At 35.4% G+C, this 25,176-nt stretch overlaps 2 protein-coding genes across 8 annotated transcripts in view; one reads left to right on the top strand and one right to left on the bottom strand.

The window, feature by feature from the left end:
* The window catches only part of lrba (LPS-responsive vesicle trafficking, beach and anchor containing), a 431,164-nt gene that overhangs the window by 266,789 nt on the left and 139,199 nt on the right, over window positions 1–25,176 (top strand). For all 7 annotated transcript variants that reach the window (XM_073951393.1, XM_073951386.1, XM_068221229.2 and 4 more), the window contains exons 38-39: window positions 4,265–4,405; window positions 6,235–6,371. In XM_073951393.1, the coding sequence (XP_073807494.1) occupies window positions 4,265–4,405; window positions 6,235–6,371 (278 nt within the window). The remainder of the gene's footprint in view (window positions 1–4,264; window positions 4,406–6,234; window positions 6,372–25,176) is intronic.
* mab21l2 (mab-21-like 2) lies at window positions 7,438–9,251 on the bottom strand. The gene is given in 1 exon segment (NM_152975.2): window positions 7,438–9,251. A coding segment is annotated over 1 exon segment (1,080 nt). The 5' UTR covers window positions 8,914–9,251; the 3' UTR covers window positions 7,438–7,833.

Genomic DNA, 25,176 nt, shown 5'->3' with positions numbered 1-25,176 from the left:
TAATATGAAAAAACATGAAAAGGAAAGAGTAAACAGACAACAGAAACATATATGAACGATTAATCGATGCTTAAACAATGATGTTTCTCTGTTCTGCTCTTTAGAAAGCTTGAGTCTTTTCTGCTGACCCTAAATTTGTTGCGGAAGTGGAATGAAAGTCCCAGCCAAGATCTCAAACAGAGCACAAGGGTCATATCTGGCTGTGATTATTCTCATGATATGCGGAAGAGAAAATTGTGATACAAAAAAAAAGGAATTTTCATTAATCTAATAGAGAAAGATCTATATTTAGAATTGTGTTGTGTAGAAGTTTGTTTTTCCCATATATTGTAATGTGTCCCACTTAAGTTTACTGTTTCACTAACCTCTCCCCAAAAAAATCACTGTTCATAAAATGTTTTCATAAAATGTTCTCACAGATGACAACACAAACTAAAATGTCATTTAGTAATAAAAGTGAATAGATAAAAAATGTGAAGAATCATTTAATTAATTATTTAAAGACACAATAAGGATCACAATGCAGCCCCTAATACAAATTAATTGACATTTTAATCCTAATTTCATAGTTTGACAGGTAGATAAAAACTGACTTTATACAATTTTACTTGAAATATAAGAACTGTGTAGAAAAAAAAATCAAATATCGATATTATACTAAAACCCATACCTATAAATCCAGAGAAACTGAGAAATCGTCAAAAGTGGTTTATATTTACTTCCATAGCTGTTTACGGTATATGCATATAAAATGTAAGGTCTCCTAAATTACAGCCATGTCCTAGCATTTAAAATAAATTCCATTTCCTTCTGATGAATATAGAAAAGCTTGTTTGCAGATTATTTTCCTTTTCATCACTCTATATAATATATCGTCATATCAAAACTTCCCTTTTTGGCATGCACAATTGCGATCATTCATCGCCAGCCAGGAAACGGTGGTGCAATTTACACCCCATGGCGGATGACTGGTAGTTTGGTGAGCTATGTATTTATGGCTGGAAAGCACCATCTTTTCTGGGGATTGATTCGGCCAGGTGGAGGCGACGGACTTTGGCGACTCAAAGGAGTGTAAATACCTGAAGACTAATGTCTCTGTTCCTGTGATCAATAAGCACCTCCTGCCTTCACTCCTGGCTGCACTTGTGTTAAAAACAAATTTGTTAATTCTGACAATTTAATTGCTTTGCCTCCGTAGTCGCATATAAATGAGCATCTGAACCTGCACGGAAAAGGGAAACAGAGCTTAGAAGTGTAACGCAACTGCATGTATTTACATTCGAATTTGCTGAATGAGGGGAATGAATGAGCTATTTAAGTAAAGCTGATGTCTGAATGTAATCTTGCAGCATGGGATTTTGACTCCTTCAAGGCACTGGTGCAGTTGTTCTTAGCTCTAGTTTTTTTAATGTTTTTTTTTTTATTATTATTATTTCTCTACAGTATTCAAAGTTTTATTACATAATATTTTTTTTATAAGTGGATGCACTGTAAAAAAAATTGCTGCCTAAATTTGAGTTGAATCAAATTAACTTTTTAAACTTATAGTTGAAGTCAGAATTGTTAGCTCCCCTTTGATTTTTTTTCCCCCCGTTTTAAATATTTTCCAAATCATGTTTAACCGAGCAAGGACATTTTCACAGTATGTCTGATAATATATTTTCTTCTGGAGAACGTCTTATTTGTTTTATTTTGGCTAGAATAAAAGTCGTTTTCATTTTTTTATAAAAAACATTTTAAAGGTTAAAATTATTAGCCCCTTTAAGCTATATTTTTTTTCGATTGTCTACAGAACAAACCATCGTTATACAATAACTTGTCTTATTGTAGAAATTGGGAGAAAATAATAAACAGGGGCGCTTATAATTCAGGAGGGCTAATAATTGTAAATGTACATCAGTCAAACTGACCAAAAATATTCAAGTAAACCTCATTAACTTACTGAAATAAGTTAAAGTAGCATAAAAACATTTCATTGTCATGCATTTGTGTCATATCGTTGTCATACAGTGTGTGCTTGATAGGATTATTAGTCATCTAGAGTCAACTCTTATACAAAAAAGTCAACTTTTCATCTAAATTTGATTAATTTAATAACACTTAACAATAGATTTAATAGAATTACAGATATACACTCGTCAAAACTTTGGGGTCAGTAGGATTTTTAAATGTATAATTTAAATCTTATTCTGCATGGCCATATCAAAACAGCTCAGAAAAGAATGAGTGTGTGTTTCAGCTGTTCATTTGGGTTATAAATAAGTTTCTCCTGCTCACCAAGGCTGCATTTATTTAATCAAAAATACAGTTCAAATTGTATAATTGCGAAACATTATTGCACTATAACATAACTATTTAAAAGTAATTTATCATTTCAATTAATCATTTATTCCAGTGATTTTAAAGATGAACTTTCAGCTTCATTACTCCAGTCATTAAAGTCACATGATCCTTCAGAAATCACTCTATTATTATTTATTATTATTACAATTATTACTATTAATATTATGGTTATTAATGGTAATATTGATAAAAGCAGTAATAACTGGAGTAACAATTTTATTTGAAACAACACACAATAGGATAAAATAAAATTGTAATAAATATTTAAAAATTGAACTTTTTGTGCATTAAATAATGCCACCTTAATGAACAGAATAATTGTCTTTAAAAAAAAAACATTAAAAAAAAAAAACAATTAAAATGACCCCAATCTTTTGAGCGGTATAGTGTAGTTATTAATGTTATATGATTTTTTTTGTTTTTGTTTATTACTCGTTATGTTATCTAGATTTTAGAAATGTGCTTCGCATTTCTGTTGTAAACACTTATTAGGCTGTTGTGTAAAAAGCACAGCTAGACATCTCTCTTTTTTGCAACTAAAGTTGTGATGTGAAATAATATACACTGTGTGTTATTTCATATTACTTAAGTATAACATTATATGTAGTTACTATATTTCACAATGCACTGGGAAGTGACTTCAGCTCGGCTTCAGACACAATAGTAAAAAATAAACCTGAACAAATATTATTGCGCTTGAACGTGCAGAATTAACACCATTTTTCTGTCACATCCTCATGTCCACTCTGTCTGGTGTGAGCACTCGGGCATGTGGTATGTATTAGGAAGCTGGTTGTAATTTCACTGCTGCTAACTACAAATTCTCTGGGGAGAGTTAATTACAGGAAGAGCGTTCTAAATATCAGTGCACCAACATACCTTCCATGACAAGAGATTTCTTTGCTCTGCTTTTCTAATGGTTTAGGGCGCTATTTATAAAGAGTCGGCTCAGGGTTGTGCTTCAAGTGCAAATGCAAAACCCCTCAGGTGACGCATCTGGAGAAAGAGAGATCAGAGGTCACATGACTCTGCGTCCACACACTTCAGGACTGGACTCTGTGTGTAGCTCCAGTGGGCCAAAGCCCTCTTATACCCTCTGTGTTTACATAAAAGAAGGATTGCCTTTGTTTCTACTGTAGACCCCATTTTGCCCCTCACCACTTGGGAATGCAGTGCTCTGTAAATGTTTACAGATTACCATTTTTCTTAAATAATCTATGCGGAACCTCATGTACAGTTGAGATCAGACAGGGCTACTCCTGATTTTTGACAGGGTAAGTTTGGCTTTGAACAGAATATATGTCTGTTTATGACTATATTAAGAATGGTTTAATATTAGCAAGCCCTATTGTAATATTAGCAAAATATCCCTGTTATTAGATGCTGGTTATTAATATCTGTAAGCAAAAAGGCAATTAGTATATGTTAGTTTCATAAAGAAGCACGTTTATTTTTTTTTTAATGATTAAATTACAAAGTCATTTTTGGAAACGTTTAACGTTGGAAACATTTTGGACAGCAAAATTTGCATCTTATTTTTTTTTCATAGCCTACATTTCTGACATAAGCAAAACAACAAATCACAGAGATCAATGTTTAAACTTAAGCATGTAGTGATTTTTTTCGTTAATCATCAGATTAATGTTAAAACATTGCAAATGAAAACGTTATGGATCGGTGTTAAAATGTTAATCCAAATTAATATGCCGGGAAATGTTTTTGATGTATTTTTGTCGTGTTAGCTTCAAGACACCAGTTATTAATTTTTCTACCCTATGTAAAATATCAAATAACTATAAAATAAATTAAAAAGCGACATTTGCCTCGTGTCGTCAGCTTACCTGGGCAGAGTTAACCCGTGTAAAGTCGTGTAAAGTTTCGAGCGGTAACGCTTGAAGGAAATGTGATTTGTTTTGTGCAGCTCCAGAGGAGGACGTGCTGAAGGGCAAACAGTCCATCAGGAGTTCAGTGCTGGGGAATCAGAACTCGGAGAGTGAGCTGCTCTTGGAGGACGATGACACCCTCTCATCCTTGGAGGAAAAAGAGTTGGAAAATCTTACAGGTAAAGAACAACCGCACTACGATAAAAGAAAGCGCTCTTCACGACAGCGAAATTATAAAACGCTCATTTACCCGAGCCCGAGTTCGCTTGTACAGGCAGCTGTGCGGATCGCGGCAGGGGTGTAGTTTGTTTCGTCGCGCTCTGACGGTGTCAGTCACCCCCTCCTATCCGCCGTTAATGAGGGGATCACACCATTATCTGAAGCAGTCCTCTCTCATTAGCGGCCTGCAAGCGGGTTAACTTTGAGTGAGGGTTGAAGAGCGCTTCAAGGCCCACAGTCCTGACAGACTGATTTCAACTAGGTAAAAAAATATTTTTAAGCGACTTAGAAATAATTAATTATAACTTTATGTATATTATTTATGTAGCTAGAAAAAGTGTAATATAATTTTTTTAAAAAGTTTTAAATGAAGTGCTTAAACATGGTCATGCATTCATTCATTTGCTAAATTTTTGTCCTTAAGCGGCCAAAAAAACTGTTCACTTTGATAAAAAAAAAAAAAAAAAATTTCAAAACCACGATAACAGCCTCTATGTCTAAAATAACGACAAGGATGTAAAGTAAATTATAAACAAATAATACCGTTTTCAAGTTTTTTTAATTTGCTATTATAGCATTTTAACACTGTCTATTTAAAAGTAGTGTCATTTATGATATAGATTAATTAATTTAACCCTATCATATTATTTTAGAATTAAGCAATAATTCGTATTAAATTGTTTGTAAATTATATATTTATTTCAACCCGTTTCGACCCATTTTAACACTTGCAAATTCTTAGCATAATTTGTGCTGACTATCTGCCTTATAATAAAAGATCATTTCTTTTTCGAATAAAGTTTAAATTATCGCCTTATTTTCACCTACTTAGCATGATGTTTGATTCAGGTGTAACGGAAACGTGTTCCGGTTAAGCAGGGGGAAAACATGCCGTTTCTCAGCCGTATTACATGCTGATGAACTTATCTGATCATGCCATGCGTCCGTGTATTGAAGGGTGCTTAGGGAAATCAAAAATGGGCTTCTGGTCCTACTGACTGCAACGGCAGTTTGCAGGCGCAAATCCGATGCTTTGCGCGTGTAGTAGAGCGGCAGAAATTCCCCAGAGCGACCCTTCAACATTGTCATGCTGGCATAAATTAAGATTGATGACAGATTAAACCCAAAGCCCGCAATCAATGCGCCCTGATTGACAGCGCGTTTCAGCGCTTTTTGACATTTCGACTATACGGTTTCTATGACAGATTCAGCGCTTAAATGTGTCATTGTGAACGAGATAATCCTATTTATGGATTAGTTTAATAAATTTGCTTTTTTAAATGTCTTATTTTTTTTACTTAATTGCTGAATCGGCTATTAAATGAATTTATTTTAAGGGTCTTGCTTTGTTTGTTTACATTTTAACAAACCTTATTTTCGGTTTTAGTTGCTAAAATGTATTAAGAGTGTTGGGCAATGGTGTTACTCGCGTTAGGCCTTTATTACAGTTCCTAATTTTCACTGGTAATATTTTTATTATTTAGTTTTAATTTAAAATTGTTGATGCAGTTAATATAAGTTTAAAACAAAGCATTTGTTGCATCATATGTTTTGACTTCAGTCTTATTATCCTCAAATGAATGTACCTTTCCTTTGCAGACTTTCCCTCCCAAGCTTATTAAAACTAAAGATGTTCTATCAGGAAGTCAATATGCGCCCTTGTTGAGTTTATGTGTTCAAGTAAACACTCCATACTCCTTTGAAATGGTTTCTATGCCAAGGGCAGTAGAGGGTGGGGGAGGCAACACACACACACACACTAACCGCTGTGCTTTCCTGTGATTCACAGGGCCTGTTAACCTGAGCACCAGCGCACAGCTGGTTGCGCCTGCTGTAGTGGTAAAAGGTACACTGTCCATCACGGCCCTGGAGTTATACTTTGAGGTGGATGAAGAAGACCCAAGTTTTAAGAACATTGATCCCAAGGTAAGAGGGTTTCTCATCCAAAATACCTCCAAATGCTACATGAGCTTTGCACACTTTAAGTAGAATGACAAGCTATGGAATAAACCAAGGTCCTTTATCATCATGTAAATCTTATTGTACATGGCCACATCTTAACATAAAACCTACTCAGAAAACAATGAGTTTGTGTTTCAGCTGTTCATAACAGATTTGGGTTATGCTTGTAAAATGTTCTTTGCAATCCCGTATGCTTGTAGCTGAGGAGTGCCATCGAATGTCCTGACAATTTACCCAAATGCTTGAAGAGGAACTTTTTACATTCTTCTAAATGCTTTGTCAACTAGGACTTTTGTTTTGCTTGTGGAAGAACAAAGTAAATTTCGATATATCCTTAAATGTGAAATTCATTTTATTTATGTGCTTGAAAATAACTTGTTTTCAACACAGCTGTAAAGCTAGATTCATTATAGTTTATTATAATAATAAAAAAATATATTTTTTTTCTTTATTGAAAAAGATTTGGAAGTTTTGTCACTGACAATGTTTTACTACACAAAGAATATTTCAATAAGAAGTGTTTTAATTCTAGTCAAATGCTGTTCTTTTATATTTAAGAACAAAATGAAATTTTACACAGAGTGAAATTTAGGCCCAATCGATGGCCTATGTTTTCCAGTTGTACAAGTTAAAACTGAATTTTTTTTTTATGTGTTACTAGATTGATTTTAATCGGTGTAGTTAAGTGCTGCTAGTGTATGAGTTTAGTTATATTTTCACCAATTAAAATTTAGCAGTGTAAATGCTATTGTAACTTTTTTTTGCAAATGCTCCCATTTTGTTGTTACTGAAAATGCTTTAATCTTTATTTTGTAGCTAATGTCTATTTCTATTTTATCTATAAGCAGGCCAAACATTTTCTATGAGATAAACGACCAGTCCACAAATACGCACTGTCCTAATGTAAATCCATATGAGTTTGTATCGAAAACACATCTCCAAAATGTTAAATTATTCATGTGTCTATCTTATGTATTGAATTTCCATCAATGCCAGGAGTTGTGTTTTTGAATTAATGACAGATGTCAAGTTTAAATTTCATCGTGTCATGATTTTATTACACGTTAATATTTTGTTCACATCATGAAAAAAGAACTTGGCACGCTACATTTTGTAATTTGCAATTAAAGATCTTGTGCATGTATTTAAATAAAATTTTCACTTTGTGAAAACAGTTCGAACAAACAACAAAATCATTACACTTAGTTTAAAATGTACCTTCATTTCTCTCTCCTGAAATGTCCCATTTGAGCCTTGGCAAAAAGCAAATGCTTCAGGGTTTTTCTAAGTTTCATTTAATTTTTTTATTTTCTTGCTTTCGTTACCCGGAGAGCAGCACGATCACATTCTCTCCACTTTCAGTGTTGTGATCGCAAACGTCCGTAAATAGGCTTTTCACCATCATAAAATGTCCTCCTTTTGCATCTTACAGTTTATCCAAACTTTTAGCGTTGGTAAGGATTTCTCTTGCCAGTCTCCAGGTCTGTTTGGCCGCTGTCTCCAGAGCCGAGTGTGGTTTACCCTGAAACAGGTCTAGATTGGGTAAGAAGTAATGTGGGCACCGGCGGCACTGCAGGCAGGAGATGAGCTGCAGCAGAATACCGTTCAGTCGGTCGCCGAGGCACGACTCGTCCCAGTCAGTCTCCCGCGGGTGTTTCTCGCACTCGTATAGCAGTAGGGTCTTCATGTGGTAGTTATTAAGCGGCTGTCCCGGCAGCTCGAGGTGTCGGTCACGGAGAGTCTTTAGAACAGAGAGGCATTTCTTCCTACAGCCCGACATCAGAAGCCTGTTCTCGGCCTCGGCGAACTGCAAGACCCAGGCGTCGCTTTCTGCCGAGCTCTGCTTGCCCGTCAATGAGTAGCACTCTTTAGAGAGCAGGTTAAACCCCTCCGCTTTTACCTCCGCCACCCGGTTCGGCCCGGGCCACGGGATGTGAGGCATGGGCCACTGAGCGGCACTCCTAGGCCAGATGCCCGTGCACTTGAAGGCCGGGGTGATTTGCACGACGTATCTCTCCCGAATGCGCAGTTTCACTTCGCTCGTGTCCGCCACCATCTTAACCACGTCCCGGTAGCTGCATTTATCCACGGCCTGGGCAACCAGCGTCTGAAAGCGGGAGCGAATCTTTCGTGCCGATAGATAACCGGAGGCGGTGATGAACTCCACCCACAGGGACATGCTCCTCTTGCGGCCGTCGCTGAGCTTGAGCACCGCGCAGCCCGGCAGAGAGCCATCGTCTACAAAGTTGAACACCCCCATCTGGTTCAGGTAAAGTACGACCTCAAACTCGTTGGGTGCGATGACCTCCATGCCCTCATAGCGCGCGTCTATCTCGCTCAGGGAGCTGATGAAACGGGGCTCTTGGACCTCCACCTCCTTCAGCACATCCGACACCACCTTACACACCTCTCGTATGGTCTTGGCGATGGCCGCTTTGCGCGCCTGGCATCTTTCGTTGTAATATTTATTAAGCTGGTAAACCAGCTTTGCTTGCGTTGCAATCATGTTTGGGCACAGATCCGGACTGTAGACCGGAGTTTCGCAGTACGCCGATGGATCCAATGCTTACCGGTGAAGCCAGAGGCACAACTCCCAGGAAAAGAAAAACAAAAAAACAAAAGATCAAGTGATGATGAAGTTTGCGCCCGCAGCGGATAGACGTCAAGTTTGGACCAGGAAACGGATGGATCCAAGACAGTGCGACTTCTTCAACTCAACTTAAAAAAAGGTTTTAAGGGTTTAACTTGCTCTCCGAGCCAGTATCAGCTGCAGGATGAATCTCCGCGCATCATGTCATCATCTCTCACTTGTGTTTGCGCGTCAAAACTGTGTGCCAGTGTGCAGTTGTCCAGACTCAGCCGTGAGTGTTGGAATTGTTTAGTTTATGAATGGTCCTGTAGCTGGAGTGAAAGAGGGACGGGCGTTTGTTCATAGCCAATCAGAAGCGTAGCTGTCAGTGCAGTCGTCCAATCACAGCCACGGTGCGCTGGAGAGACTCTCTCCTCCTGAACATCCAGCGCTCGAGCCACGGCTCCTCCAGGTTAGGCTATACCGACCGCAGCAAGAGCACGTATTTCACCTTGAAGCCTTTACTTTCTTTAACTTGCATTACAATGGTTTGACATGTTGGGCTTGTTGTTTTAATTTGCGTAGCTACATTTGATTAAGGACCATGTACAATGAAATACCATTTTAAAATCATTGCATGTCAGGTGCGATTAAATTATTTTTGCTTACATCGCCTATTATTCAGTTATTGATGTTTAAGAATTGACTGCTGAATTTTTTGTTTTTGTTAAGTAAGACAGATTGTTAAATTGAAGGACTGCGTGTGCTGGTGTTTTAACCATCCTCCGCCGTTTTACAATCAGAAAACTGGATGCTACTTCACATTGATCAGATATGCGCGCGCGCGTGCGTGTGTGTGTTATCGTGGCCGCATGGTTGTGTAGAATCTGTCATTTTGTGATGCAGATGAAAGCCTAATGATTCATACAGGTTGAATAGTAGCTAGTCTATATCTATTCTAATTCTTCAGTCATGTAATAGCAACAAATTATTAGTCTTAAAATATATATATGCAGAGTTAATATCTTTTTAATTTCGATTTACCTTTCGTAAAATCAAATAAATATTACAGACTGGAATTATTTCCCAGGCTGAAATGTCATTCGGTGTATAGTGTTGTAATTAGATGACAGTGATCTGTAAGGAATTGGGTTTAGAAACGCTCCAGTGCGGATGTATGAGCAACCTGCGCATGTTTAGATAAATATTCAGGACTTAACCCATGTATGCATTTGATGTTAATAAAATAATGAAACGTTTTAATTATAATAACGATAATAGCTACTAATTGCATAATAATACTTCTTCTTCATCTTATTATTATGATTATAATTATTATTAATATTATTATGATCATCATAATAATAAAGAATTCATTGCAATGTAATAAAATGTAAATAATTAGGACCTATTTGTCTTTTTTGTTATGCTCGTACTCGTATAAATATATTAATTGTTTACAATTTAAATTGCATTTATTTTCTTGGTTAATTTGGGTTTGTAGATTTTTATGCAAGTAATTTTGTGTGCTTTCATCACTTTTCGATGCGCGGTATTAGATTTGTTTTCATTTTTAATAGCCTTTATAAATAGCGGCTTTCCGTTCTCCGGATGTACAGTATTCGTTGCGGTAATTTTAATTCTTTTATTTTTAATTTGATCCCCAACTTTTCTTCTTTTTGTGCTTTGTGTTTTCACATGAGTTATGTGAATAAGCATCATCTCATAGGCTGCATAGCTAGTGAAGATGAATAATTTAGAGAGTGGACATTGTTTGGGGTGGTAATTGAAGTCTCTTATCAAGCTGAACTTCATGTTGTATAAGTTGAGCTCTCATCAGCTGTCGTAACGACCGGCTTACGGGGAAGCTCGCAGATACAGCGCTGCGTGGTGGAAAGACGAGTTGCGGTAAATGAGGCCATTCAAAGTATTGATCCGTCGCGAATGAGTGTGTTTTTACAGTGAGAGGAACGAACGTCAAGAGTTTGTGTTGTTAAGCCCATCTGAGAGCCCGCAGGGCTGTTTCATTTTTCGCTTGAGTAAAACAGTGTTTGTTAGTGTCACGCTGAGCGAATTCTCTGTCTTTCACGGTGTTTTCTTTAATTACACAAACATTGTTTTTGCTACGAAACCAAGTGAAGCGACGTCGCAAAATCAGACGCCTTCATGATTATGATAATTACTACATCGATGGGAATTATATATATATATATATATATATATATATATATATATATATATATATATATATATATATATATATATATATATATATATATATATATATATATAAGTATTAAAAATTAGGACTTATTAAAATGAAAAAAATGTGCAACAGGTTATTGCTATCGAAATCAGCAGTTATGTTATGTTTCATCTTTTCATATAGGCCTAGGACATTTTCTGTAACGACTGAAGTTAATTGAGCTGTATGGCAAATTATTTAATGGATGGTCTGCTATGAATTTGTAATCAGTGCGAAAAATATAAAAAAGAAAATTAGAATACTTGCTACAAGATCTTATTGCAAATTAAATGTTATTAAATAAGTTCAATTAGGTTTAACACTTTTACATACAGCAGTATTGTTAATGATTGTAAAAAAACATCAGATAAATAACGAATGCTTATTAATATTATTATTATGTTTTATAGAAAAAATAAAATAGTGACCACTTGTTTTTTGTATAAGCTTATGTAATTAATTTCAAAAATACAATAGCTAATGCAGCAAAAAAATAATTTTTAATTACTCTTATTAATAGATTTATTAAGCAAAGTTTTATCAAGTTTTGTCCTTATTAAAAACAATCAAACTAAATTTATTTACATTAAATACCAGTTTTGGACAAGCAGTCTAATTCAATAAATTTTCTATGTTATTTTAAATACCAGTTTTGGCTGATTGGTACAATTTAATATATCAACGTGAAAAAAATAAATACTATTACATTTTATCAATTAACGTAATTAAAATTGTAATTAAAAAAAGTAATTTTAAGTTTATCTTTTTTTTGTGACAATTTTAGTGATTTATATTAATGAGGGAGCAATTTGGAGTCTCAAAACTGCTGACAAACTATTATAACATATTAAAACATATTATATTATAACATATTAAAAAATATTATAACATCCATCTTATTATATTGTTTTTTTATAATATCTTCATGAAATTACATTCAATAAAGGCCAATAAACAATTTCAGACCTACTCTTTTTTTGAGCATTTAATGTCCTCATTTTATTTGAAATGTTTTAATATAAAGGCAAATTACCTTTATAAACATTAGCCAAGCTTTGATCCACTGAAAGCTCAGCAAGTAGTTGCAAAGTACCAAAAAAAAGTGTTCTTAAGCCTTATGATACACTTAGCAAAAATGAATAGAACCGTTTAAGTAAGCTTCAGCACAGAAATAAACACTTTTGGGCTCTCTTCTTCCCCTTTATCTCTTTCTCTCTTTCTTTTTTTGTGAAAACATTCCGTATTATCTGGAGAGCAAAAGAGCTTTGGTCTTATTGAGCAGCCTGAACGAGAAGATGAGAGAGGCACGGTAGTGTGGAGCCACTCCTCTTTGATCTGATGACTCCACTCTGATCCTCTCTACAACGCTGGACAGTGTCTGATAAGACTCTCTCTCTCTCTTTCTCTACACCTCCGAGAGGCTAACATGATTTCCAGGTCATTTGACCTAGTTGAAAAAAACAGCCAGATAGTGTTAGCTGATCAAAGAAAAAAAAGAAAAGCCATGGTCCATGCACCTTCAGAACTAAGACAAGCTCAGAACATATTTCTGAGCATATTTAAACAGGAAAAATTTTGTCCACATAGAGCAGAAATGTTCTTTTATGCTTAATAGTCCCATCTTGTCAGTCAGTCACTCTCTGTTGGGAATTTCATGACTTTCCTGAATGTGATGGAATATTAAGTTATGATTCTTGTGTTTTTGACCATATTTATTTACTATTTGTAGTATTTTTTTCTATTCTAAAAATATGTACAATCCCTTTGTCGTAAAGCGTTAAGAGATCCTTTGTGAATAAAAACATGACTACAGCTAGTGCTTGTTTCAGAAAAGAGAAAAAGGGCAAAAAACAAAACAAAAAAAAAACGCTGCATTTTTTTCTGTCTCAGCTGAAGTTAGCATGTTTTGCTCTTTCATGTCATTGATAAGAGGGAAAGAATGTCAGTTACAGATGCTTTTAGCCTTTAGTCTTTTTCTGCCCTACAATGGAAATGTGAGAGGCAGCAGGCAAAAAAAGGCACACCGTCTTACCCACGTTTCGCACACATACACACAGCAGGCCCCAGCTGCATTTGCCCCTAGGAGACGGCCCCAAACAAGTCAACCAGTGGTACTAATTGCTTGGCAGGCCTTTCCGCATCTGCCAGTGAGATCTGGTGAGGTCATGGAGCAGATGGGTGTCTCTCTGTGTCCCTCACATTCACCGTATGCATTTGATCCTGATCGGACAATTTGCTATGTTGTGCTCATGATTCTATTTAGTATCGCCATTCTGCTCAGTAACATCTTGATATTTTCGAGGTAATCAGCACAGGGCGGGTAAATCATTTTCACATCTCATTAGTTTTTTCAAAGTAAAAATATTGATAAATTATTTTTTTTATTTGAAAATGTTTTAAATAATGCTGCATGACATTCATTTTGATAAATGACTTTATCATGTCAAGTGAAGTCTAGCTATATCATTTTGAAAGTTGCATTTTTGTAAACACGAATGGTAACACTTTAAAGTTTTCTCACTATTAACTAGTGCCTTTTAGGCCCACACGGAATCTGCGCACACAGAAAGCTGCAGATTTCCACAGATTTTTAGCCCATCATTCAGTCTGTTTTTACTTGTGTAAATGGGTGTAAATGTATATTTATTCAGATTTTGAATTCATTTCACTAAAGTTATTGTGATATAATAATAGTAACATTAAAATATTTATAAGATTATTTACAGTACAGTTTATAAAGTCATATTAAAGTCATAAAGTCTTTTAGTAGATATATGAGAGAATTGCTTTGTTTACCAAATAAGTGGATCTAGTTGAATTTGAATTGTAAACATTAAATAAAAGTAAAAAATGTATTACTTTTTGATTTCGTATATTAAGTTTATAGTTATTATACTCCTAAAATTATTCTCCATAAATCAGCTAATTTATTTATTTATTATTATTATTTTTTTTTTTTTTTACAAAATTCTCTGCTTTAATAGTAAAAATTTCTGTAGATTCTCACTGGCCTTACTTATAACCTGTCTAATGTTTGGTATTTTACATACCTAATATCTAAGCCCCACTACTACCTTAATATTGATAAGCAGCAGTTTCTTGAGCTAACCTTAATAAAATAAAGTGTTACTTTGAATTTTTTGTGTTTTTATGACTATAATGATTAGTTAAAAAGTCAAAAAAAAAAAAAAGATATTGCATCTCTAATTATTTATGCATCAATTATCAACCTGGAACTGTCAAATTAGGTGTGTTGGCACTTTAGGATGCTGTAGTCGGTGCTTCTGAAATTATAAAAATGAGTGTGGAACATCTGGATTAGAAAAAATCCAACAGGAGCATTCTAAAGAATTTCGTAGCAGTTTTCTAAAGTCATCATGAAATCCAAAAATAAACACTGTTTACTTTAACTAGCATTGCTGTTCTTTAGTTGAACAGTTAAGCTGTTGAAGTTAATCTCCAGAAAAAAAAAAAATCTTCATCATCTTTATTTTAAATTTGAAATTTGCTTCCCATCTGGAATGCCATTGCTTCTGTGATGATGTCAGTTTGAAGACTATAGTGAAAAATCACTTTTTAATCACTCCACTCCAGCCGTTACTTGCTGTGAGCGAGAGATGGTGAGGCTTTTTAATATTTCCTTTCAGTAAACACGTCACAATTTACTGGAAGCTTCTGGTTCATGTTTGCTTCAAAATTATGAAATATACATAAATGCCACTGCATTTTATTAATGTTTTTTATAATAGCACAAGCATGATTTGTAAGTAAAGTATTTTACATTATGAAACTGTTGAAAATCATTATATTTAATTCAGCACTACTATATTAGATTTGATTTTATAAATATAACATCTCTGTGAACTATAGGAAAACTAATGTCATACTTTAAAAGTACATTGTACACTACCAGTCAAAAGTTAAGGGTCAGTTGTTTTTTTTTTTTTTTTTTTTTTTTAAGAAAATGATTGTTAATCAAGACAGCCTTTATTTAAAAAAAGTCAAATTGTTAAATATTTTTTAAAATTTTAAATATCAGCTTTCTAATTGTATGTAGGTTCAAACAAAATTATTCCTCCAATCATTATTGCTTTTATTACTATTACCATTAATAATAATAATAATATTAATAATAATAAATAATAATATTAGAGAGATTTCTGAAAGATCATGCGACTCTGAAGATTGGAGTAATGAAGCTGAAAATTCATCTTTAAAATCACTCGAATAAATGATTAAATTATAATCTACTTTTGAGTTATTTTATAGTGCAAAAATAGTTTGTACTGTAGTTTTGATAAAATAAATGCAGCCTTGGTGAGCAGAATAGGCTTATTTTAAAACATTTAAAAATCCTACTGACCTCAAACTTTTAACCAGTAGTGTACATACATTTAGAAGATCCAAATCTTTCCTTGGGCCAATTTCTCAGTGAAATGCCTCCTGTTTGACTTTATTTGGTCGGCTAGAAAATTTCATCATTTATTTTAACTTCATAAAAACTTTTTTTTTTGTTATTGTATAAAGTATATCCTCCTAGCGTCGACCACTGCAGTAGAGCATGTTGTGACCAGCTAGTTCACACCTAATTGAGTAGGAGGAGAAGAGGGAAGGTGGGAGGGATGTTACGCAGGGAAAGTATTGTTACGCTTGTCCTACAAACATCCTGGAGTGGCTCGTTGCTCCAAGCACATGCAATCTCAAACCCACCTTATTTCTTGCCATGAATGACCTTCGACTGCTGCTGATCAGTGTCAGGTTGTCTGAAGATCTTATTGATTTTTCAGTTAGCTGAAAGTAGTTTGTGCAGAGGCAAATGGCCAACCATAGCAGCTCTGTCACTATCAATGAGCTGGAGGAGAGCAGCCGTGACTGTTGCTCATATCAGCTTTTATACGCTGTCCTGCACGAGTCCATAAACTGATGAGGCATACAGTGAGTTGAATGACGAGGATGGGGATCTCTCTCTCTCTCTCTCTCTCTCTCTCTCTCTCTCTCTCTCTCTCTCTCTCTCTCTCTCTCTCTCTCTCTCTCTCTCTCTCTCTCTCTCTCTCTCTCTCTCTCTCTCTCTCTCTCTCTCTCTCTCTCTCTCTCTCTCTCTCTCTCTCTCTCTCTCTCTCTCTCTCTTTCTCTCTATTCAAAATACCTTTTTTTTTGTTGGCATGATGTGTCAAGTATTGCCAAAGCATTGCACATTGCAAACATTGACTAAATTTTTGATTATAAAGTATAATTATATAATTAATTATAATCACTTAAAGTAACGTGATTATAATATAATATAATAAAGTGATTATATAAAACATTTACACACAAAAAAGAAACAAAATTACTAATATGAGGATCGATCTCTTTCGCTATGTTCAATTCATAATTACTATATTGGCATGACTGTAAACGTACAATATTATGTGAAGATATGTGGAGAAATATAATAACATTGAAAACATCAAAATAACCCCCCTCTCATATATTATTCTCTAAAAAAGTCTGTTATAGTTTTGAAAAACTGATATTCAGGGCTTTATTTTAACGATCTAGTCTTGCATTTCAATGCATTGTACTTGTGCATGTGTAATGACAATAAAGTTGAGTCTAATCTAATCTAAAGCGCATGGCGCAAAAGCATTAAGGGCATGTCCAAATCCACTTTTGCTATTTTAAGGACGGAAAAATACGATTTGCACCATGACCCATGGTTTAACAGGCTTGTGCTTATTCTCTTAATGAGTTATGGGTGTGTTTTGAGCATAATGTGCATTATCCCAATCAGAGTCTCATCTCCCATTCCCTTTAGGAGTCAGTTGTGTCACGTCATGGCACGTTTGCTGTTTACATGACAGGCTTTGTAAGTAGAAAAAACTGAATGATTTACTAGCTAGAAAACAGTTAAACAGACTATCTGCAGCACGAGGATAAAGATCAAGCCTCCTCTATTCGTCCTCTTTACTTTTTCTTTACTTTTACCGTTACCTTACTCCCTTACTTTCATAAATAAGGAACCGGTGTTGTACGGAATCCACTGAAGACATCCATCACCCATAGCTCATTAAGAGAATAAGCACAACCCTGTTAATGTGCCAGGGTGCAGTACATATTTTTCCATCTTTAAAATAGCAAATGTGAATTCGCCCTTAATGCTTTTGCACTATGCGTTTTAGACTTTGCAATTAGATTTTTAAAATAGAGCCCAATACAATTTACAATTTTAGGATTGAACACAAAGCAGTTAAGTATCAACCCCCCCCCCCCCAAAAAAAAAATTAATAAATAAAATAAAGTGATGTTTTATATAATTTTAAATAAGCTGTTTGAACAAGCAGCAAAAATCATTTTGGACTGAATAATAAGATTGTAAAAGCATTTATAAACGCAAGACTAAACACTTGTGGACAGTATTGCTGTTTCATGAGAATGAGCTAAATGGACACTGCATTCTTTTCTGCCCCACTCAATGTATACTGTCCACCTCTAGCTTAGGTTATTTCTCCAATGAAGTCATCCAATATGAAGCAGGTCACTGATCCTGTCCACTGATACAGCAATGATAATGGAATGCTGAGAGCGAGCAAGAAACAGATTTGTGACAGAAACATCTCAAAGTCAAGGAGAGCTGCCCTCATTCTTCCAACTTGCATCCTTCATTGAATTTATAGTCTGTTTCTATTGTAGCCTTCTTTCCCCTGTGGCACTTTTATGGTCTGGGACGGACATCATTCTAAAGAGATGTTTCAGAGAGATGCATTGTGCTACTCTAGAGCTACTGGTGAAGGTCATCGTCAGTTTTATACTGTAATGACTGTGTCCTGCAGATGATGCTTTGGTCTGTGATTTGGTATTGACCAGTTTAGTTGACGGATATTCTAAATTAGGATTGATAACATCTGTAATAGACTGTTGATTATCAGAAAAACAGTTTACTGTTTATTCTTCAGTTTGTAAAAAATGCAAAAAGAATATTGTCTAAACACAAAATAAAATTATCTAACAAATTTACTGTCATAATTTTTAAAATGTGAAATTAATATCAGGAATAACTGGAATTTCCTAAGTAAAATATTTAAAATTTACAAATTTACTTGATTCTTGGAAATAGTTAAATATTGATATTAATTTACTTGTAATATTTTAATATTTTCTAATCATTGCAAACCTTGTAATATTAAGTAAAATTCCATAATGGATATGCAGTAATGCATGCAGTTTCCAGCATGGTGTGCATGGGATTGAATTAAGAGCAGTCTAAGGTGTTTAAATTTGAGATAAAAACTTGTTAGAGTTTAATCAACATAGTTTAAAGATTAAGAGCAGTTGTGTGGTTACCACCACCTTGCAGAAGAGTAGCACTCATCCTTTGGGTCTTGGCATTTTTAATCGGCATTCATATTTGATGCTTCATTCAGATAGCCATAACTGTGTTAAGTAGCTCTAAAATCAGAAAGCACTTTCAAGTAAATTTGCTTTAGGGTTCAATTTGCTTAAAATAAAGTGAAATAATCCATTTTAAGTTAGTGGAAATGTGTCTTAATTAACTTCAGTTACACCAAGTGTTGTAAATTGTAATAAGAAGATTTATTTAATTTGATACGAGCTATGTTCCTTCTATAAAAAAAAAAAAATCTTGATTAATTTAAATACATATAGACTAAAGATAATTAATTAACTTAGTTTTTTAGGAGTTGTCAATAACATGTAAAAAAAACTTGTACTTGAACTTTGGTCATGCAAATTGTTACAAAAAAATTATCAGGTTATTTTTTTTCAGTGCACATTTTTTTTTTTGCATAGTATTGAATCATAGAACTGAATAACAAAAAAAATGTATGTTAAACTAATCTTAAGTTCTAAAGAAACTGAAAACTATGCTATACTTCGATGAACAAAGACCCTGTATGTCTAGAGAGCTCATGTTTTTTGATCGACAAATTGTTTTTGACTTTTTATAATACTATTTGAACATTTGCGTTAAGAGTGATTGTTTAAAGAAGTTACTAATTCTGCTTTTCGGCATGGACAAACAGTATATAATGTTACAAACAATTTCTATTTCAAACAAATTATGTTCAAATGACTGATCATTGAAATATTAAACAACAGAAGAGTTTTTAGCATTCATAATAATAATAAAAAATGCTCCTTAAACAACAAATCAGCATACTAAAATTTGTATGTATCTTATGACACAGATGAAAGCTGATGAATCAGCTTTTCCATCTCGGGTATACACATGGAATTCCACAAAGGATAGAAAGAAAAAAATGGGAAAACAAACATATAAAGACTGCTATTTACAAAAGAATTTTAACTCTGATTTGGACTTCTGGGTAACAACTTGACTTTTTCTCTGACCTTGACTTCAGACTTCTGCACTTGTGTACTACACAGACTCGATATTCATGATATGCAGGCGTCATGAAATTGTCTTGATAGAATAGAAATCAGGTGTTAAATTAGACTTTAAATCCACAACGTGATCCAACCAAGAGCACAGAGTACCAGCAGAAAAACAGTACAAGTACCAGCAGACTGAGTATATCATATAAAAAAAGGCCATTACCAGTGGTCCCCTTTCGCCAGACAGAAGGTGGGTTTCCAGCACCTGAGTCTAGCTGCTCCATCTTCCTCTGCCGACAGGGTGAAGGTTCGGGGCCTCCCAGTCCCCTGATTGATCTGCTCTCCATCATTTACTCAGCAGAGCAGTCACTGACACACGTCACGGCATATGCTGCTAGCCAGATGGATGAGACTCTTTATGGATGCCAGAGTAACGTGTTTGTCTGAGATTAGATGCACACCTTTGTCCTCTTATACTGCTAAATACTACTGAGATTATGATCCAGCTTTTCAGTCATTTCTGGTGGCATTTTCTTTCACTATAGAAAACTGTTCAAGTGTATAATAAATCAGGTTCGAGTTCCATATGTTTGTTTTTCCTACTTGTTTCCTTCTGTTTTGAAGATCCGCAACTCTCAGCTTTCCCTCTTGCTTCCACCTCAGCCTTGCTTAATGATGCATCCAGTCTGGTTGAAATGGCGTCTCCATGGGGACCCAATAAGGCCAGTCGCCCATGACAGAATCTTATAGTTGACAGATTGATCAAACATCATCTAATCCACTTTACCCACTGTGTAAATGAGTCTGAATTACTGTGCTCCACACTGCTAACACTTCATCGATAAACACAGGCATCTTGGTTTGGCTTTTCCACATACGTTTCCCTGGGTCATGAGGAAATTCATTGTACTTTTCTATATTTTACAGAGAAATGGATGTGTTGACATACTACTTTTTGATTAAAATGGTGCTGGTGCCATTTGCATTGATTTGTAAGCAAATGACAACATACTATGAAGTGATTCTTAATGAATACGTATATGGCAGATCAAAATGTTGGTTAGGGCTGGGTGATAAAATCAGTATCGATATTTGAGCCAACACCATTGTCAGTATAAATAAAAAAAGATTTGGTGTGTAGTTTCAGTATGAAGCGCTATAGTTTAATTAAAATATGGCTGCTGATGCAATGCTAATAAGCTTAGGGTGTAAGTTTGTCATTTCCAATTAAGGCGTGCTACGACGCACATATGGGAGCGACATACACACGACAAACAAAGTGCCCCCAAAAAAGCTGCAGAGCTTTTTACTTTTCTTTATAAACTTGCATCAGAGCATCGGCAATGGTTTGTTCACTCATCATCCTCTGAGAAAACGCTTTATGAAAGCCATGGGAGCACGAGAGCGAACGCCAAGTCCATTGTAAATGGTCAAGGAATACATGCATACGTCACTTCAGGTCAGCGAGTATGGTGGCTTGCAGCGGTGAGGAGATTGTAAATAAAAAAAGAATGCAAGGATGACGCCAAAGTGGCTTTTTGGTTTCTTTTTTTGTGCATCCCAGCCACTATCTTCCCATCCGAAATAATTAATGTTGGTACATTAAAATAAAGTGGTTAAAAAAAATGTAATATTCCTAAATGTATTGTTAAAGATATTAATTAATTGTTGATGTCGAATGATACGAAACATGATTTTGTGCAATTTCAGCAAGCCATAATGTTGGTATCCCATTACTTTCCTGATTTCTTTGTTTTAGCAGATTTATTTATTTTTTGTCAGATTTGTTTATTTATTTATTTATTTATTTGCAAGTTGTTTTGTGTCTTAGGCCCTGTTTGAACCTAGTATTAAGATATATTTTTGCCAGTCCAGTCACTAGCGTACAACGCTTAATTTGGGTAGTAATGGTGGATAAAACATTTGAGAATGTCTGTTGTCGACCACTTCCCAGAGGTACTTAAGACCACCACCTCTCAACATATAATAACTTTACGTGATATGGTGTTAAACCACAGTAGCTGAACAGGATTTAAACTGTGCAGAACAGCTCAACTTTTGCCAGTGACCCATGGAACCAGCAACAAATCCGTGTTGCTGATGTCTAGCGTCCATGTTTAAAACTTAAAAGTTCAGCAAATGCTTCTTTAGAGGTATCTGAAGTCTTCAATGGAAAGGTCTTACAGCAACAATTCACTCCCATGGAAATGAGCAACTTATTTACAGATACTTAGGAATCGGCTATCCCAACATTAACCCCTGCCTGCGCTTTCCCCTGTAATGGGCTTCCCTGTTTACCTGCTTAAAGACACAGTCATAAAAAAACATAATCCAGCTTCTGTCACCTTTCAATCCCTTAAATCCCTGGAGGATTCCTCCTTTTCAGGCCATGAAAAAACTGAAGTCCCCCTTTAGGCAAACTTAAAGGGGGTTCACATATTTTACCCTCTACCCCACCTTCCTTCTCCAAATCCAATTAGGCCTGGGACAATAGAAGGATTAGGGGGGACTTCACTTCTCTGCCATCCTGCCTTAGACACATTGAGGAGCAGCGTGACAACAGACTAAAGTGAAAGTGCTGAGCGATGCGACGGGATCTAAACCTGGCCTGGCTGTTTCTTCTCCGTTGAATGCTTTGGACTTTGGAGAAGGACTGAACCACAGGGAAGGCTGTCGACATGATTTTCTCCATGCTTCTCCGAGGGTTTTGAGACGTTAGTTTTCAGACTTGCTGTTCACAAACACATCTTTTGCAGTAGCCCTTCAGTCATATGGATTCTCACAAATATGTTCCCTAACATGACTAATTGGGGTTTGTAAGCAGTGTGCATCATCAACATCTCTTCAACACAACAGTTTTTTTTTTCACTTGTTGCTTCAGTCTTGGGCAACATTCAGTAAGCAAATGTCCTCCAAATTTCACGCTTCTCTTCTTCTCACTTATGTCACCTTTATCCTGTCTTTCTTCCTTCCAGCTCCTCGGTGAGCCAGGCTGCCCTCCCTTGCCCTGGGGTTAAAGAGCTTTAAAATCTCTTCGTATGGAGAAAGCCTTTGAATTGATTTCAGTCAGCGAGGAACAAGGTTTTCAGTCCTTCTGTGTATTCATCCTTTCCTTAAAATGTATACTGTAAATATCCACCTTCCATTATTTTATGGAAATTCTTCTCTTTCCTTGAAGAAGACAAAGTGCTAATATAAAATGGTGACATTCTGAGCCTTTTGGGCAATTATTCATTTGAACTCAATGTATCTGTTTGTCATTTAAACATATTTAGCATTTATGCTTTAATACTCAGAATCAGCCAAACTGTATGTAAAAAAACACCCTCATTTGTCCTCTTAAACTATTAAATGGGTGTTAACTTTCACCTTAGTGGAGTCCCTATGGTGCGTTTTGTGTCCTCCTCGTCACCCCCCACAAGCTTCTACATAAAGGCCAAATGTTTAATGAGTAAGTGCTCTAAAGGACTCACTTCTCCTCCAATTAACCCCATAGCTCTTGACATTTTTTTTTTCTAAATCCACGCAAGATTTCCTCTCTCACTCTCTCTTTTTCTCTCTCAACAAGTTAAATGACTAACCTGTTGGCAAACAGAGTGCAGAGGAACAAAGCAAGTTCTAATCCTCACTGAACTATGTTAAGCCTGAACACTTTGAGTATCACACACTCAAAACATGTTTATGTATTTGCTAAATGCTTTTCCTTTCAATCTTAAGTGGCAGACTGCTAGTAAGTCTGTTTGCTTGACTGGTTTATTGTTTGTTTTTGTTGTCCTTTGAGCTAATTTACTGTTGTTACGTGTCAAGGACATTTTAATCTGATAATATTGTCAGTTTTCTGTTTTTTAGCAGCTGACTTAAGGATTTATGACAGAGGATGACATGGAATTTTTAATCTCTCAGTAGAAAATGTGTTAATGCTCTTTGATTTTACAACACTTCCAAGATAAAAACAGCCATTCTTTTCTGATATTTTATTTTTTATGGTTAAAACAGGATGTACTGTAAGCAGCAGCGTCTCACTAATCTCAGGCTTTAAATGAACGATCATGTGCTTGTACAGTTCAGTGATTCTCAACTTTCATCTTGGGCCACATTCTTGTATCACGTGGCACTAACCTTAACGTCTTGTTTTTTCTTTTTCTTTTAACTGTTAAAGCTCGATGTAGTCTCAGGTGCCGAATAAGTAAGGCTGCAAATATACAATCTGTTAGTATAATCTGAATGAACCAATTGACTTAATTAGAGTTTTTAAGAAATGACCAGTGGGCACAGCTGATAAATCCCTTAGATCAGACATTAAAAACTATGGCAACATGATTGACAAATTACAAAATACACTGCAAACAAAATCCATAAATTAGCAGTTTTCCATATTTTGAGACTTTTCTCGCATTAATTAAGCTTTTTGAATTGCACTATGGCCCCTTGAGCTTTCTTCCAACAACTTTTAACCTTAAAAGTGTGAAAAAGCAAAATTTTTAAATATTCTGAATAGTTTAAATTGATGTATTGTCTGGGTCGGTGTTGCATATGAAGGTACAAAACCTTGTAAAAAAACTGCCAGTGCATGTTATGTTAGTTTAAGACTTATTTCTCTATTTATTATACATTTTATTGTTTCAAAATACTAAAATGTTAATAAAAGTCACTATGTTAAACTGTAGAGTTAAATTTTCAACATCAAAAGTAAATAGAGCAGAGATCGAGATCCCGTAAAGCAATTCACAACTGTAAAGAAATAATTTAGCTTACCCAATTCACCTATAGCACATGTCTTTGTACTTGTGGGGAAAACCGGAGCACCCGGAGGAAACCCCACGCGAACACAGGGAGAACATGCAAACTCCACACAGAAATGCCAACTGACCCAGCCGAGGCTCGAATCAGCGACCTTCTTCCTGTAAGGCAAGAGCTCTACTCACTGCGCCACCGTGCTGCCTGGAAACAATATACTAATAATAATTAACCCGTTTTTTACAATGTAGATTGATTAATTTAAGTTGTTTCCTTTTTATTTAGACATGTGACTTACTTGTAAATTTCCTGAATAGTATTAGAAAAAAACTATATGTAAGATTTCTAAGTTCTAGCATTCTTTCCGGTTGTTCATTAACATTGCAACATGGTTATTTACAATTATATCATTAGGATTTTGCAGACAATATTATTCAGAATGACTCACACCCGTGTACACATACCCAGAGCAGTCGGGTGCCAGCGGAGCAGTTGGGGTTTCGGTGACTGCTCAAGGGACTCACCTCATCCATGGTAATGAGGGGGGAATAGGGTGCTGGTTATTCACTCCCCCAACAGAAATCCCTGCCGGTACCTTTAGATTTCAAATTCAACTCTCTTACCATTAGGCAATGTTCCCACCCAACTTCCAACTTCTTTTTCTTTCCAATGAAAGAATGTAATATACCTTTGTTTTGACTATATATTAAGGCCTTGGATTGTATTCAGACTCTTTTATCACCATAACATGTATAAAATAAGACAAAAAGGCAAAACAATCACATTTAATCATAGAGTTGTTGTCCTAGGTCTCTCATAGAAGTGACTTAAATGTTTACCCAAAATAAACATTTTGTCATAATTTACTGACCCTCTACTTGTTT

This window comes from Danio rerio, chromosome 1 (assembly GCF_049306965.1).
Source record: "Danio rerio strain Tuebingen ecotype United States chromosome 1, GRCz12tu, whole genome shotgun sequence".
NCBI lineage: Eukaryota > Metazoa > Chordata > Actinopteri > Cypriniformes > Danionidae > Danio > Danio rerio.
Note: the sequence above shows the minus strand (reverse complement) of the source record. Positions and strands in the feature narration are given on the sequence as shown.